At 36.4% G+C, this 14,047-nt stretch overlaps 1 protein-coding gene across 1 annotated transcript in view; it reads right to left on the bottom strand.

Annotated features, from left to right (window-relative positions):
- The window catches only part of LOC110862601 (collagen alpha-2(IV) chain), a 29,645-nt gene that overhangs the window by 3,375 nt on the left and 12,223 nt on the right, over window positions 1-14,047 (bottom strand). Inside the window, exons 17-57 of the mRNA XM_022111820.2 lie at window positions 13,975-14,027; window positions 13,835-13,868; window positions 13,513-13,577; window positions 13,361-13,426; window positions 13,195-13,231; window positions 13,074-13,127; window positions 11,493-11,531; window positions 11,159-11,261; window positions 10,869-11,011; window positions 10,502-10,552; window positions 9,699-9,761; window positions 9,477-9,565; window positions 9,213-9,249; window positions 8,996-9,076; window positions 8,762-8,872; window positions 8,605-8,640; window positions 8,393-8,436; window positions 8,247-8,333; window positions 8,011-8,083; window positions 7,715-7,845; window positions 7,492-7,544; window positions 7,160-7,242; window positions 6,888-6,922; window positions 6,551-6,656; window positions 6,345-6,413; window positions 6,126-6,191; window positions 5,863-5,943; window positions 5,702-5,784; window positions 5,504-5,582; window positions 5,401-5,444; window positions 5,232-5,321; window positions 4,996-5,077; window positions 4,819-4,904; window positions 4,690-4,725; window positions 4,579-4,623; window positions 4,197-4,301; window positions 4,052-4,114; window positions 3,679-3,729; window positions 3,503-3,575; window positions 3,351-3,395; window positions 3,165-3,218 (exon numbers count right to left, since the gene is read on the bottom strand). Of these exons, the coding sequence (XP_021967512.1) occupies window positions 3,165-3,218; window positions 3,351-3,395; window positions 3,503-3,575; window positions 3,679-3,729; window positions 4,052-4,114; window positions 4,197-4,301; window positions 4,579-4,623; window positions 4,690-4,725; window positions 4,819-4,904; window positions 4,996-5,077; window positions 5,232-5,321; window positions 5,401-5,444; window positions 5,504-5,582; window positions 5,702-5,784; window positions 5,863-5,943; window positions 6,126-6,191; window positions 6,345-6,413; window positions 6,551-6,656; window positions 6,888-6,922; window positions 7,160-7,242; window positions 7,492-7,544; window positions 7,715-7,845; window positions 8,011-8,083; window positions 8,247-8,333; window positions 8,393-8,436; window positions 8,605-8,640; window positions 8,762-8,872; window positions 8,996-9,076; window positions 9,213-9,249; window positions 9,477-9,565; window positions 9,699-9,761; window positions 10,502-10,552; window positions 10,869-11,011; window positions 11,159-11,261; window positions 11,493-11,531; window positions 13,074-13,127; window positions 13,195-13,231; window positions 13,361-13,426; window positions 13,513-13,577; window positions 13,835-13,868; window positions 13,975-14,027 (2,826 nt within the window). The remainder of the gene's footprint in view (window positions 1-3,164; window positions 3,219-3,350; window positions 3,396-3,502; window positions 3,576-3,678; window positions 3,730-4,051; window positions 4,115-4,196; window positions 4,302-4,578; window positions 4,624-4,689; window positions 4,726-4,818; window positions 4,905-4,995; window positions 5,078-5,231; window positions 5,322-5,400; window positions 5,445-5,503; window positions 5,583-5,701; window positions 5,785-5,862; window positions 5,944-6,125; window positions 6,192-6,344; window positions 6,414-6,550; window positions 6,657-6,887; window positions 6,923-7,159; window positions 7,243-7,491; window positions 7,545-7,714; window positions 7,846-8,010; window positions 8,084-8,246; window positions 8,334-8,392; window positions 8,437-8,604; window positions 8,641-8,761; window positions 8,873-8,995; window positions 9,077-9,212; window positions 9,250-9,476; window positions 9,566-9,698; window positions 9,762-10,501; window positions 10,553-10,868; window positions 11,012-11,158; window positions 11,262-11,492; window positions 11,532-13,073; window positions 13,128-13,194; window positions 13,232-13,360; window positions 13,427-13,512; window positions 13,578-13,834; window positions 13,869-13,974; window positions 14,028-14,047) is intronic.

The raw sequence follows: 14,047 nt of genomic DNA, 5'->3' as shown, positions 1-14,047 counted from the left end.
CAATACATGAAAATACTTGCAGTTTAGGAACAAAATTATTTAGGCAAATTCCCGTCACTTTTGTCTCATTAACGGGATTTGTAAATCTGTTTACACAAAAAATAATCTATTACGATTTTATCAAACAGTTTTCAAAGAGGACCTTTGTCAAATTAAACGATCCCTGTCATAATGAATGGAATTATTGCACATTGGAATTTTAAATACACAAATATCTATATGTATAAATAAATAGATATGTGTGCAAAAGTTCTTATAGGGGGTTCCATTTCCATTTGTTATTACCTAATAATTACACAAGTATGTACCTAACATGTACATAATAATAATTGATAAACTTGAGATTCCTCAAATCTACATATATGTAATGGCATGTTTTGTTTGAGACATGTATGAATAAGGGCAAGGGTCATTTGCAAAATTTAAAGCTCCGAGAAATCTGATCATTCAAGTATATATAAAAGCGCATTGACTTGAACAAGATCAAGGTTTTTTCAACCTTTTTATATCAGTACAGTAATATTAAAGTAGGAAATTCCTACTAGGAATTATACCTAGTTTTCTGTACATTAGTGGAATTCGTTCAATCAGATACGGAAATCATGCGAAGTACTGCATTAACATAAAAATAAGTCACGTTATAAATACACCAGATACATAGCCAACCTTTGACATTATGCCAACAAGGAAAATTCACTAATTTATTTACTGTAAAAAAATGGTTTTGATTACGAATTAATAAAAGAGTTTGGTCAGTCTAACATAAAAATCTCGAGAAAATTATTCTGCATGAAAATGATTTCAAGAACGGGGCCTTTACAACTTCTAATTTCCCTTATTTTGTTACCCCTGTCTTATTCAGTCCATTTTCTCATATTCCTAATTAACGAATGCATACGCTTGATCGTTCGAGTAATCGCATATGTCCGGTTTGGTGAAGAAGTTACCTGGATTGAAAATGGGTCCGACGCTTGCTTTACGCGTTTGCCCCTCAAAGGGCAAACGCGTAACGCGATTGCTCTATTTACCGTCCCACAGGTGCGTCAACTCTCAATCTTGTGTAACAATTTGTCAGTATTTCTTGTTTTTTTTATTACAGGGAACTCTGACACTTGAAAAGGTTGCGCAATTTTTCGAAGAAAAAGTCCAATATTACATGGACAAAAGCGATAAACGAGCTTACGCCAATCTCGAGAATATACTTTCTTCAATTTGTGGCTACAATTGCTGGCGTCGTGATCCAAATTTTAATGTTCGAAATCACATTGAGCAGCTCGATATAAATGTCACATATACAAAGGAAAAACTTGAAAACTATTTTTCGGAAAATTCTGCCAGTCATAATGCATTTCCAGATTCAAAACCCCAATGGCAAATAACCATCGTTCCAAAATATGACGGTAAAGTGAAATTTTCAAAATGCTTAAATATTTACTTCAACATTTTACAACCTAATTGAACTTGCAGATCGAAGTGGAGTTATAAAATCTAAATTAATTCTGAACTATCACCACGCCTATTTTGACGCGCTTTGTGCAGCCATAATGTGGCGGAACTGTCTCTCCCCAGGGGCCGAGTTATTAATCGACCCCATGAAATCCAGGATTCCAACGCTAAAAAACATTTTAATGCATATCATAACTTTCACCTACTTTCCCTTGCTCTTTGTCCTAATCAATTTTGAGCGAATTATGCTGACAACGTGGATTCCAAACCCGATCAAAATCTGCCCAAGAACAAAATACTATTCTCTCACTGAGAATCCAACTTTTACCACGGACTTGAAGAAAATTAAAAAATGGGCGTCCTCCGTAGAGGGTGGAGTATCCGTTTCACTCACAAATATACTTATCACAGGGGTGTGGAGGGGGCTTTTGGCAACTTTCCCGAGGGAACGTTTAGTAAAGAAGTTGGCGTTCTCTGAAGGTACATACATTTTGGCCCAGTTATCCAGTCCTACTTTAGCCTCAGTCATTAGTGCATGTAGATAGTGTATATTAATTTAAGCGATGTATTTACATCGCTTAAATCAGCACATTTTAAATCATTTGAAGGCTCTGGGAATTTATTTTAAAAATCGAGACTACAAATTTGTAGAGCATGTCGTTGCCAATTTTTTAGAAATACACTCCAGATTTTGATAGTTTTTGAAGATAAGATCTCAAGCTTAAGAAGCAGAAAAACGGAAACTCTAAATAAATTAGCTTAAACAAATTATCGTCATTCTATTAATAAACTTCCTGACTACAATATTTGTCATCCAGAATTCTAAAAGAAATTCCCAGAGCCGACAAATTATTTAAGATGTTTTGATTATGGTGATGAATCATCAACGTTAATAAACTGATGTTTAATTGGGATTTTTCATTTCACAGTGGCTGTGATTCTGCCATATCCTGATGAATCGTTGAGAAACCGTCTCACTTCTTTTAGTTATCCAATGCCGTCAAGTGACAATAAAGGAACTTCTCTTTCTGAAGGGAGTAGGCTATTGAGAGACCTCAAGCTAACCAGAAAAAAATCGACGAAGGCAATCATGGGACCCGAAATGTTGGCAACGTATTATTATCAAAAATTTTGTGCAAGATTGCCAAACATCATGAGTTGGATGTGGTTAAAAGGGACGTATAGCTCTATTTACATTTCTCCTCTGCCCTGGTCGAAAAATAAGGGTGCTTACACTTCGCCCCGTTGTTCTGTTCCGGTCGAAAGACTTGAAGCTTTTACGCCGCATCTCAACGATATTGGTGAGAACCTTGGGTTATTTAACAGTTTGTTAATCTGGATTTTATTCTGTGAAAGTTTAACTATTTTGCATGATAGGTCTCTCCGTAGCTTGCCTGACTTATGGGAACGAGGTCATGTTTGGTGGTTGTGGAGACTCTGATTGGATGTCTAGACAAGAGTTGGACAATTTTGTGCAGAATATTTCTCGAGAAATAGCAAAAATGGCAGAAATTGTGGACAATTGTGAAATGGATGGGCTTAAAATGGTTGATTTAAATGTATAATTTAAATTTCGATGTAATTAATCTTAGTCTGTAGTGTCAACATCTTGCTACATAATGCACATGATGTACACACCTGGTGGTATGACGAGTGACACGAATTGCCCGAATTATTTGTTATGCATATTTATGTAGGAATTGTATAATTTTTATTACCTCGGGGTCCCTCTAAACCTGGTCTTCCTGGAAAGCCTTGGGGTCCAATGAGTCCTAAGAATACCATGAAAAATAAAATATAACTTTAGGGCCGAAAGAATTTTTTAAAATCTTTGCTTTGCACAATGAAAAACTCATGTTTCAGAAACTTTCGGCATGCGTACAATTAAGCAGATATTTTCATACCATAGTCTCCCTTTTCGCCAGGGAGTCCATCCAAGCCACGTAATCCTGAAATTGAGAACTTTAGTTAAAATCTATTAAGCATTAGTTTCACAAGAAATTTGGTATTATCCTTATTTTAAATTATGGAAGAAATTTTCGAATGTAAATTATACCTTGATCTCCCTTTGATCCTATTGGACCTGGTTGACCTTTAGGACCCCGTTCACCGAAAGAAGAAGGACCAGCCTGATGAAGAATAATGTTTTAAATTATGATGATTTATTACTGGTTGCATATTTCCTTCTGCAACCAAAATTTACAACGCCTATAAATTAAACTCTACAATTACCTCTCCTTTTGCTCCCTTTTCTCCAGGAAATCCGGGTAACCCTTCTGGACCCTAAAATTTCAATTAATTGCATATAATATATTTCATTTTGCTTCAAAATGGACAGCTATGTTATGTACAATGTACATACGAATAAACACTTTCAATAAATAAATAAATAATGTCGTACTCCAAGCTAATACGCTATTAATTGTCTACATTTTTGGAAAATGAGAGGGTTAGTTGAAAAATATTGAAAAGTCAGTAAAAAAAGATTTTGAAACGATTATTTTGTAACATAATTTCGAATTAATTAATTAAAAAATCGCATAAGTGCGCAAATATAAATTTGCATACACTTTGTATATAAATCCGAAAAACAATAAATGCTTACAATTGGACCACGTTCTCCTTTGTTTCCGTCGTATCCACTCTTTCCAGGCTCTCCCTTATCTCCCTAATAATTGCGTAATTGAAAATAGAAATCCAGTTAGCAATTACATAATGAATGATAAGTTTGACTAATCAACAAAACAAACCTTTGGTCCGTACGGTCCTGAACCTGGAGGTCCAACGTCGCCCCTTTCGCCAGGAATGCCATCCAAACAAGGAGAGCCAGGTATACCTGGTAAGCCGATACCACCCTAATGGAAAAATACGAATAAAATGCCATAAAACTGTAACGAAACATTATTATTGTGCATTTGACAATAATTTGATATCGCTTTGGTACTTTTCGATCATTCAAAATGGTTACGAAGGATCCCACGAAACTATATAATCTAAATGAGTTGATGGCTTTGGTTCAAGCCATGCAAGTCAAATTCTACCATTTTGAACAATACAGAGCTCTAAAAACTGCAGAATTGTGAATACTGGCAATTTGAATGTGCAACAATAGTAATAATACCTTTTACTTACCTTTGCGCCAGGAATGCCAGGAAATCCAGCTAAGCCAGTGGAACCCTGCGTTTTTATTTATATTTACATACATTTTCGTTTATTTTAGTATAAATCAATTGATAAAACTACCTTCATTCCTTGAAGTCCTGGGGGGCCGATGTCTCCCTAATTGAAATATTATAAGGTTATTAATTTTAGTGCTTGTACATATTTTTACATATTTTTACATTCATGTTCAATCTGCTAGTCTGTTAGTACCTTGGGTCCAACGGGGCCTGGGGGTCCGTAACCCGGAAGTCCTTGATCACCCTTAATCCCGATTAATCCATCAAGACCCGGATTTCCTAAAATCAAGTTCATTATACGGATTAGCATACATTTTCGTATTGTGTACCTAGGTATACACACATCTACTTAATTGTAGTAGGTAGTTACCTGGTGCACCACGTGGGCCTTCCAAACCTCGATCACCCTTGTTTCCTTTTTCAGAAGCACGACCAGTTTCTCCTTTAGGACCCTAAGATAACACCAATAATAATAGCAAACGACTTTGAAAAAATCTTGAATAAATACCGTCATGCGAAGCTTAATTGAAATTTGTAATAGATATCAAACAGTGGGTTTGACCTATATATTATTTTAATTATGTATGGTTAATTATTTTTACGCACATCCAACCCAGGTAAACCCCTTTCTCCCTTGAATCCTGGTAAACCAATTAATCCGCTTAATCCAGGGGGTCCAACAGGTCCACGATCGCCCTAAATAGGATGATGTTACATGTCACAATATTCTTGTTGGATTCAAGCCATGATTGCAGTAAGTTTTTGGCCTGCATACCTTTTCACCTTGTAATCCTCCCAATCCTGGTTCTCCTCTCTCTCCTAAAAAGAAACAGGGTTGCAGTTTTGATAAAATGCCCGATTGGGCAAAAAAATCATACCTGGAAAGCCAGGAGGTCCCTCAAAGCCTCGATCTCCCTTTTCTCCCTTTGCTGCAGGTAACCCATCAAGTCCAGGAACCTACGATTACAGCCATGTTTAGCCAAGCTAATTGGGGTACTTTGGGATTCAAAATTGAAAATATGAAGGACTAGTTTGGTAATTTTATTGATAATGGATTTATAATCTATAGATCGCACCCCTGGACTTCCTGGTAAACCTCGTGGTCCAATAAAGCCCTTTTGTCCATCAAAACCAGGCAAACCAACATCTCCCTTGGGTCCTGCAGCATTAATGTTAATTTTAAGCCGTTAAGTAATAATTATTCTATAATATATATGCCAATTATGAAATTACTTACCTGGGAAGCCAGGCAAACCTGCTGGTCCTAATTCTCCTTGTAAGCCCCGTTCTCCTTTTGCACCATCAAAACCAGCAGGCCCTGCGCAATTACAGAAACAGATTAGCAGAAATTTATCAACAGGATTTTAATTATCATATAATTTAAGTGCGAATTCAAGGCTTTGGGGTATAATTTAAGATAATATTGATCGTATAGACATGATGGGAAAAATGGGACAATTACACTGGATTTAGCAGACTTTTGTACATGTAACAGCTTACCTGGAGGACCCCTTGGGCCGCTGAGACCTGGCTGACCAGGAAATCCTGGATCTCCCTTTTGTCCACCTGGGATGATGCATAATCAATATATTTTAATTACAATATTTCATGTCAACGTATTAGCATGTACATACATATCCTGAACAATGCCAACATGCTTAATTAGTATATCAATCAAGAGACGTCGCATAAAACAGCTATTTAATTACATTACATTACCTAATCCATTCAAGCCAATTTCTCCCTTTTCTCCTTTATCACCCCCAAACCCAGGGGCCCCTTGTAAACCTGTCAAACACAAAAGACACACTTTAGTTTAGTAAAGATCATAAAATCGTATAAAAAACTATAAAATTGACGTGATTTTTATATCTATGACACGATTTATTGAGCGATTATACTTCATCAATTGTTGCACAACCCACCTGGTAAACCTGGCCTTCCAGGTAATCCGATCAAGCCTGGTTCACCCTTTTCCCCAGGAATGCCGTGTGGTCCAGGTGGTCCGATTCCAGGAATTCCACTTTCACCCTTAAATTTTTATTGTTACAGATTAGATTACAAATTACAAATTTCGACCAGTGTTCCTAAACCTACTAAAAGACAACTTAAAAAATAGACATGTGAAGACCGTGAAAAATTCTTGACGTTTGTAATAATTAAAATTAAGCTGTACGCAAATATATAGATGTACATTTACATAGGATCACTTTATCTTATTGAACTATAGGTACATAGAATTAAGCATATGCTGGACCATACCTTTAAACCAATTAATCCAGGCCGGCCAGGTAGACCTAAAATAAACAGCGATTATAAGCCATAAGTTAATGCATAACCATACATTTCAAAATTTGCATAAATTAGATAGAGAGTCGACAAAATGACTAAGATATCTGTTTTTTTACACGCAAAAAATTTAAAAATATTCTTAAAAATTGGCTGAAAAATGATCGAACTAGCGAGCAAACAACATACGTAAACATAATAATACAATATTTAATGTTAAGCCAAAAGCATGCAATTAGTTCTACCTGGTCTGCCGTTGTCTCCTGGTTCTCCAGGGAAGCCGAGGGGTCCACTATCTCCTTTGTCTCCGCGTGGTCCAGGCAAACCTCTAAAAATTAAAAAAACGCATCATTGAACAATGGGAGTATTCATTCTGAGTTCCCATCGTTAACAATGCAAGTTCTTCGCAAAAAATTCTGGATTGAAAATTCACTTGCGCATTTATGTATAAGAAAATAACAGTTTTTATTTAAAATTGAGCAGGAATGAAAGCTGTTATTTTGAATAATCTTATTCACAAAAATGGCGATTTCATAATGTCCATTAGCTTTAAAACTACAAGGATATAAATTCTAACCTTGGTCCGACAGGTCCGGGTGGTCCGAATTCTCCCTTAATGCCCCTCTCTCCCTAAAAATGCATGAAATATATGTAATACTTTTATTTAAAAAAGCATGACCACATGCTTCATTTTCGATGATTATTACTGCATAATAAATGTCTAAATTACACCATAAAAACAATAGGACATACATACTTGTTAAAATTGGCGTAACTCATGAGTTTTACACAACACGTACCTTTCTTCCTGCTTCTCCTGGATAACCAACCGGCCCTGAATCTCCCTTCAACCCCGGAGGTCCTGGGGGTCCAGTTAACCCCTTTGGTCCCTTTGTTAAGTTTTCCATTTCCGGACACTTTCCAGCATCACCTGTGACAGCATAGAAACATTATTTACTGGGGATTACCCGATAAAACATATTTTTATTGTGGATTGCTCCTGAATAGGGGCCGGGCAAATGAAAAAATGTGTTCAAGCTTGTTCAAACAGATTCAGAAAGAACTATGACTCAAGAAATTCGATAAAATATTGTACCTTTAGGTCCGTAAGGCCCTGGATCTCCTTTGTAACCCCGTTCACCGTCACGTCCAGGATAACCCCTTTCACCCTATTTAAGAAATAAGCCTGGTTTTATCGTACCAAAATTTTGTGGGTCGATTAGTAGCAGACATACAGTGGATTATTTTGAAAAATTCTATTTTCATAATGCAGAAACCTTGACCTGTGTGAATTACATGCATGCAAAAATGTGGCTTAAAGTCAGATCAAACCTTGACACTTTCTCCTTTCTCTCCCTTTAAGCCAGGACCTCCGCTTATTCCAGGAATTCCATCGAACCCAGGTTGACCACGATCTCCCTGTATGCGATGAATTAGGACAGAAATGTACATGAATATATTTACAATTAATACAATACCTTGTCTCCAATTTGGCCAGTTAAACCAACCCAGCCTGGCAAACCTAAATTTTTGGTAATACAAACAAATTAAGATGATTGTATACTTGAGAAAAAATTGCGAACAGGGAACGGTTAAAGTTGAAAAAGAATTTCAGTGTGTTTTTTTAATCGTGTAATTTTTACAAATTTTTTATAAAGGAATCTAAGGAAAATCTGATGCTTTCACTTACCTTTTTGTCCTTCAGGTCCTGGTGGTCCAGGAAAACCTATTTTAAACATTGAAAAATTAATCTCACTTCCATAATAATGGTTACAAAGTACGAACATACGTGGAGATATTCATATTATGCAATAACGATCATCATATTGCTTATTCTTTAATCTCACCTGGACGACCTGGCTCTCCACGATCTCCCTTTACACCTACGGGTCCTTCGATTACAGGAGCAATTGCTGACACTCCTTTGTCTCCTTTTAATCCGGGTGCACCCTGCGTTCCTATAAACATTTAGATGGATTAGTAATACCTTATTTTAATATATTTGCTACTTTCTCCAAAAAATTAACCAACCGAATTGGCCAAGAGGTCATCCTATATAATTTAAGAGTGTATTGACCTACCTGGAAGTCCATCAAGTCCTGGAGGTCCCCCAACGCCTGGTAATCCGTCTTCTCCTCTATCTCCAGGATGGCCTCTTTCACCTATTGTATGCACAATCATCAATTTATTACGCATGTATGTACATAAGCATTATGGATCAACTGTATAACTGCATAATTTCATTATTTAAAAAATCATTGCCATTCATTCGATGATGATTTACGTTATCTTACTCACCATTGGGGCCCCGAGGTCCAGGGATTCCACTCACGCCCTAATTTCAGTAATTTGGGTTTGATTATTATAAAAATGTGATATTACATATACGCATTAACCGTTCTGTATGTAATTAACTGTGCCGAACTCTGACCAACTAATTTTGCGGAAAATTGATACACGACATTATAAAGATATTTACTATGTATTGCAAAATAGTTTTCTCCGAGATTCATAGTTGATCAAATTGGGGTACAAAGAATCAGTGATTATTTGAAACCCTACCGGATTTCCGCGATCTCCCTTAATTCCAGGTTCTCCAGGTCGACAATCAGGACAAGAACCACCGGGATCTCCCTTCTGACCAGGCGTCCCTTAAAAGTAACATTCAATTCATTTTTATATACAATGATGATAGTAAATAAGTTGGTAAGTTGGTCCATATCAGAATTGTATCCCGATTACGTAGTCACCAAGACTTTTCAAAGTTATAATATGGTTTTTTACCTGGAAAACCAGCTCGTCCAGGATTTCCATCTCGTCCGCTAAAACCCTTCAATCCAGGCGGACCTTTACACCAAATCAGTGATCAATTATTGAACGTAACTGAGGAGGACAACCCTTCACCGACAGAATCACCGATCTTAACGCCCTTTGGATATGTTGTAGTCCTAGGTGAGTCTAGCAAAAGTGAAGAAGGATTTCATTCAATGGCCCCATTTGCGCCCGCCACACCCACTCAAAGGTGCGAAAAACACGAAAAATACCCTGTTTTCGTTCATTCAAAAAATCACCAAAAATCCAATTTTGATCGGATTTTCACAATTTAAGCATTTTTGTGATCCTAGATAGTTGCTTTATCATATCCAATAGCTAACTCAATTTTTTTGAAATTTTGATTTTTTCGAAGGCATACCCCTGGTCAGGAAAGTTTCGAAAATACTCAAAAAATTAAAAAAATTGAGTTTGCTATTGGATATGATAAAGCAACTATCTAGGATCACAAAAATGCTTAAATTATGAAAATCCGATCAAAATTGGATTTTTGGTGATTTTTTGAATGAACGAAAACAGGGTATTTTTCGTGTTTTTCGCACCTTTGAGTGGGTGTGGCGGGCGCAAATGGGGCCATTGAATGAAATCCTTCTTCACTTTTGCTAGACCCACCTAGGACTACAACATATCCAAAGGGCGTTAAGATCGGTGATTCTGTCGGTGAAGGGTTGTCCTCCTGAGTCGATCATTCCGTTTCTGGTCTCGAAATGATTTAATTTGTATGCAAGCTGTGAGAGGTTATCAATTTTATTAACCTTGAGGGCCTGGACGGCCATCCTTGGAGTCTCCAGGTATGCCAGGCGCACCTGAAATATATGGGCAATATTTTTTTTACTTGTTTAGAATAAATGTCTTACAAACTAAATTTAATTGCTTAATAGATTTAATTTAATTACGAACTGATCTACCGAACTTTTACCAAAATATTTATCCAAATATCTTAATATATACCAAATATTTTAGTATGAATTGGTCCTTGCATATAGTTTATTTAGTTTACATACTCATGATAATAACTGCGTTGTTTAATTAAGTAATTCAATATCAGGCATGTGATAAAAAATTGTCCTTGGGCTAATCATGCTGCTTAGAATGTTGAATAAATATACGCAAGTTACTAACCTGGGAACCCCCTTTCCCCTTTGATTCCTGGATAACCATCTCTTCCGGGAGCACCATCCATTCCTTTGGGACCTTGAATTGACATTCCCTTGTCTCCTGGAACACCTTGGGGACCACTGGCACCTGGATTTCCTGGAATTCCACTTAAACAACAATAACTTCGCTATAATATATGCATATTATTACATATAAAAGGGTCATTTTGCAAGGAAAAATATACACAGAGGGACGATATGCAAATTACTTATTAATGCTAATAAAACCTATGCATTTACGCTAATCACGTGTACCTTTGTCCTCGTTCGCCTGGCAAACCCGGAAAGCCACCATCTCCTTTTTCACCTTTCTGAGCAGGACGTCCCTCCAAACCATCTCTTCCGGGTGCTCCCGGACCTAATTGCATATTGATTAATAAATTAATAAGTTATTAATATATTACGCATTTAATTGGCTGTAATCCTATGATTTTTTATTAGTTCCAATGACCAATTTACTTATGAAGTAAATTATAAAAAATACTGAATCAAACGCCGTTATTAATTTTTCAAAATATATTTTGGCGAGCATGGAATAAAAATTGTTTAAATTTTGGTGATTTTGGTCAATAATGTTACAAAGAATCACCTCCAACTGGTCCGGGTGATCCAGTCAATCCAGGCAACCCTAGAAAATGCATTAGTAATTTAAATAAAAATGAATTTCTGACTAAATACATATTTTTACTAATAATCTAAAGGTACATATTATCCCATTGTTATGCATGAAACTGTTCTTGTAACGCCACAAAAACAGATAACTTTTTTGGCACATTTGGTCACAAGCAGGCATTTCTCCCCGAGAAATACAATTGTCATTTTTTATACATAGTCTTACCATAAGAAGTGATAGTAGAGCGTAGTTTTTGAACCGGTCAACATAAAATTAAAAGGTCAATTGCGGTTTGTGCATACATTCAGTTCATACATTCGTTCAATGCCTATCATTGGTGTTGACCGCTTTTACTTGACATCACTAGGTCAAAAGTTAGAGAAGCTTTGCTACACGCGCGCGGCAATAATTTTTCACTTTTTGCACGAGAAAAAAATGCACGATGTTTGATGTAGTGTAGCAGTCCAAGTACAACTACGATCTGGTTGCCCAAACTATTAAAGTAATCCTAGAGACAGTGCCTATCTTTGGTATAAAGGTTTCGGTGGTCCAAGGTCAAGAAAGACTACAGTTATGTCCGAAGCTTTAAATACCAGAATAGCACAAAATCTCTATCTGACGCCCGAGATTTTGGCCACACAAATGACCTTTCAACTTTTGAGATCAGATTAGCACTGAAAAGTGACCCTACGATGAAGGTCTTTTAGATTAGAAAACGCCACATGCTACAGATTTCCAAGGCCTAAGCTAGGGTCAAAAAATCGACCTCTCTCCCTAAACGGTACGGTGAAAAAACCAAAAAAAATAACCCGTTTACCGATGACAATTTCTTTACGACAGAAACATATTTCTAGAAAAAAACTAACACGTTTTATGTCAAATATTCTAAGGGTTAGCTGATTACAAAATAAAGGTCAAAATGTTATCTTATCAGGTTCCATTCATGGTTTTGGTGGGAATCGGCGTAATTGCGCAAAAACAGCCCAATTTCCTTGATTAAGGAGAGGAGATACTTTAAAAAAATATTTGATCAACGTCCTGATGAAACTAGAGCACCCCCTCAACTAGTCCATATCGGGTGAAAAGCCACCGACCTTTGTGAAGGCGTCCACAGTAGCATTTACAGCGAAATTCGTGAAAAACCGGATTAAAATCCATATTTCTGACTTCATTGGCACTTTAGGCTTAACGTTGGAATTTTCGAACCGCAGACAACTTCATCACCAAATATTGATTAAAATTGAGGAAAAGGTCTGTTCTGAGCCACATATAAATGTCAGGGTCATAAAAAAATTTCTGACCCGGGAATGATACCGTTTGTCAATTAATTTCGTGCGTATTTTTGATGGAGCTTTCTCTTTCGTGACCAATTTTTCATGGTCACAGGAGGAATATATTTTCAAGTTTAATACATGTTTTCTACTTTAAATTTAACTGGCTTTTCAATGGAATAAGAATAAATTTGAAATTTCTTAAAACTAACCTAATATAGTCGTCTACTCTACTATCGCTTTTTAAGTTGAGACTATGTATTAACAAAAAATATAATTTTCATACCTGGAATTCCGTCTTCGCCTTTTGGGCCTGGTAAGCCAGTATGACCCCTTGGACCTAAATTAGATCAGATTATTACCCAGGGATATATGCATACGATTATCTATTGATGAATTATAAATACCTTCTGGACCTGGGGGGCCTGCCCACCCTTGTTCGCACTGTAAATAATTAATTCATATTATTATTATTCATACTTTATTTGGTAAAAAAAGTCAAAATTTCTCTGCTCAAAAAAGTGGCAAGTTTTACGTATGTTAAATTTTGTAATAATGTAGAAATGTACTTACACCTGCTGGTCCTCGAGGGCCTGGTAATCCAGTAAATCCCTTATCTCCATCCCTTCCTGATTCCCCCTTTAAGTAGAATAATTAATTATTAATTCTTATTTGGCCAAACCTGCTGTAATTGATAAGTAATTTGTAAAATTAAAAACACGTGCCTTTTGACCTTTAAGTCCCCCTAAACCTGGTAAGCCTGCTTCACCTCTGTCTCCCTTCAATCCACCTGCAGAAATATATTGATGAATTAAAGACTCAATTAAGCAATCAATTCATTTCGTAAATAGTTTTAGATTGCATAAATATTTACATAATTAATGTATGTAATTATTCATATCGGATCGGATCAAACAAACGCAATTATAATTGTGTTATGAAATGCTTAAAGGCATTTAGCCTTCATTCTATCGTAGCGATCTTCATTACATCATTTTCGAAATTGTTAGGAAATATGTATGAATTAATAAAGTATGTAACCCTTACCTGGCCCAACTGGTCCGGGATACCCATCTCTACCCTACGCCAAAGCATAATAATTAATTCATACAAGTAAACCAGTGGGAATGTTTTGCACGTCTAAACGATAAAAATCTCATCATTTTATTATGTATGCATCGACATACTCTCGGTCCCGCAGGTCCAGGCAAGCCCTTTTCTCCCTTCATTCCAGGTAATCCTGTATAGACAAGCATAATT

This window comes from Folsomia candida, unplaced genomic scaffold (assembly GCF_002217175.1).
Source record: "Folsomia candida strain VU population unplaced genomic scaffold, ASM221717v1 Fcan01_Sc063, whole genome shotgun sequence".
In the NCBI taxonomy this organism is placed as follows: domain Eukaryota; kingdom Metazoa; phylum Arthropoda; class Collembola; order Entomobryomorpha; family Isotomidae; genus Folsomia; species Folsomia candida.
This window is presented reverse-complemented; position numbering and strand designations above follow the sequence as displayed.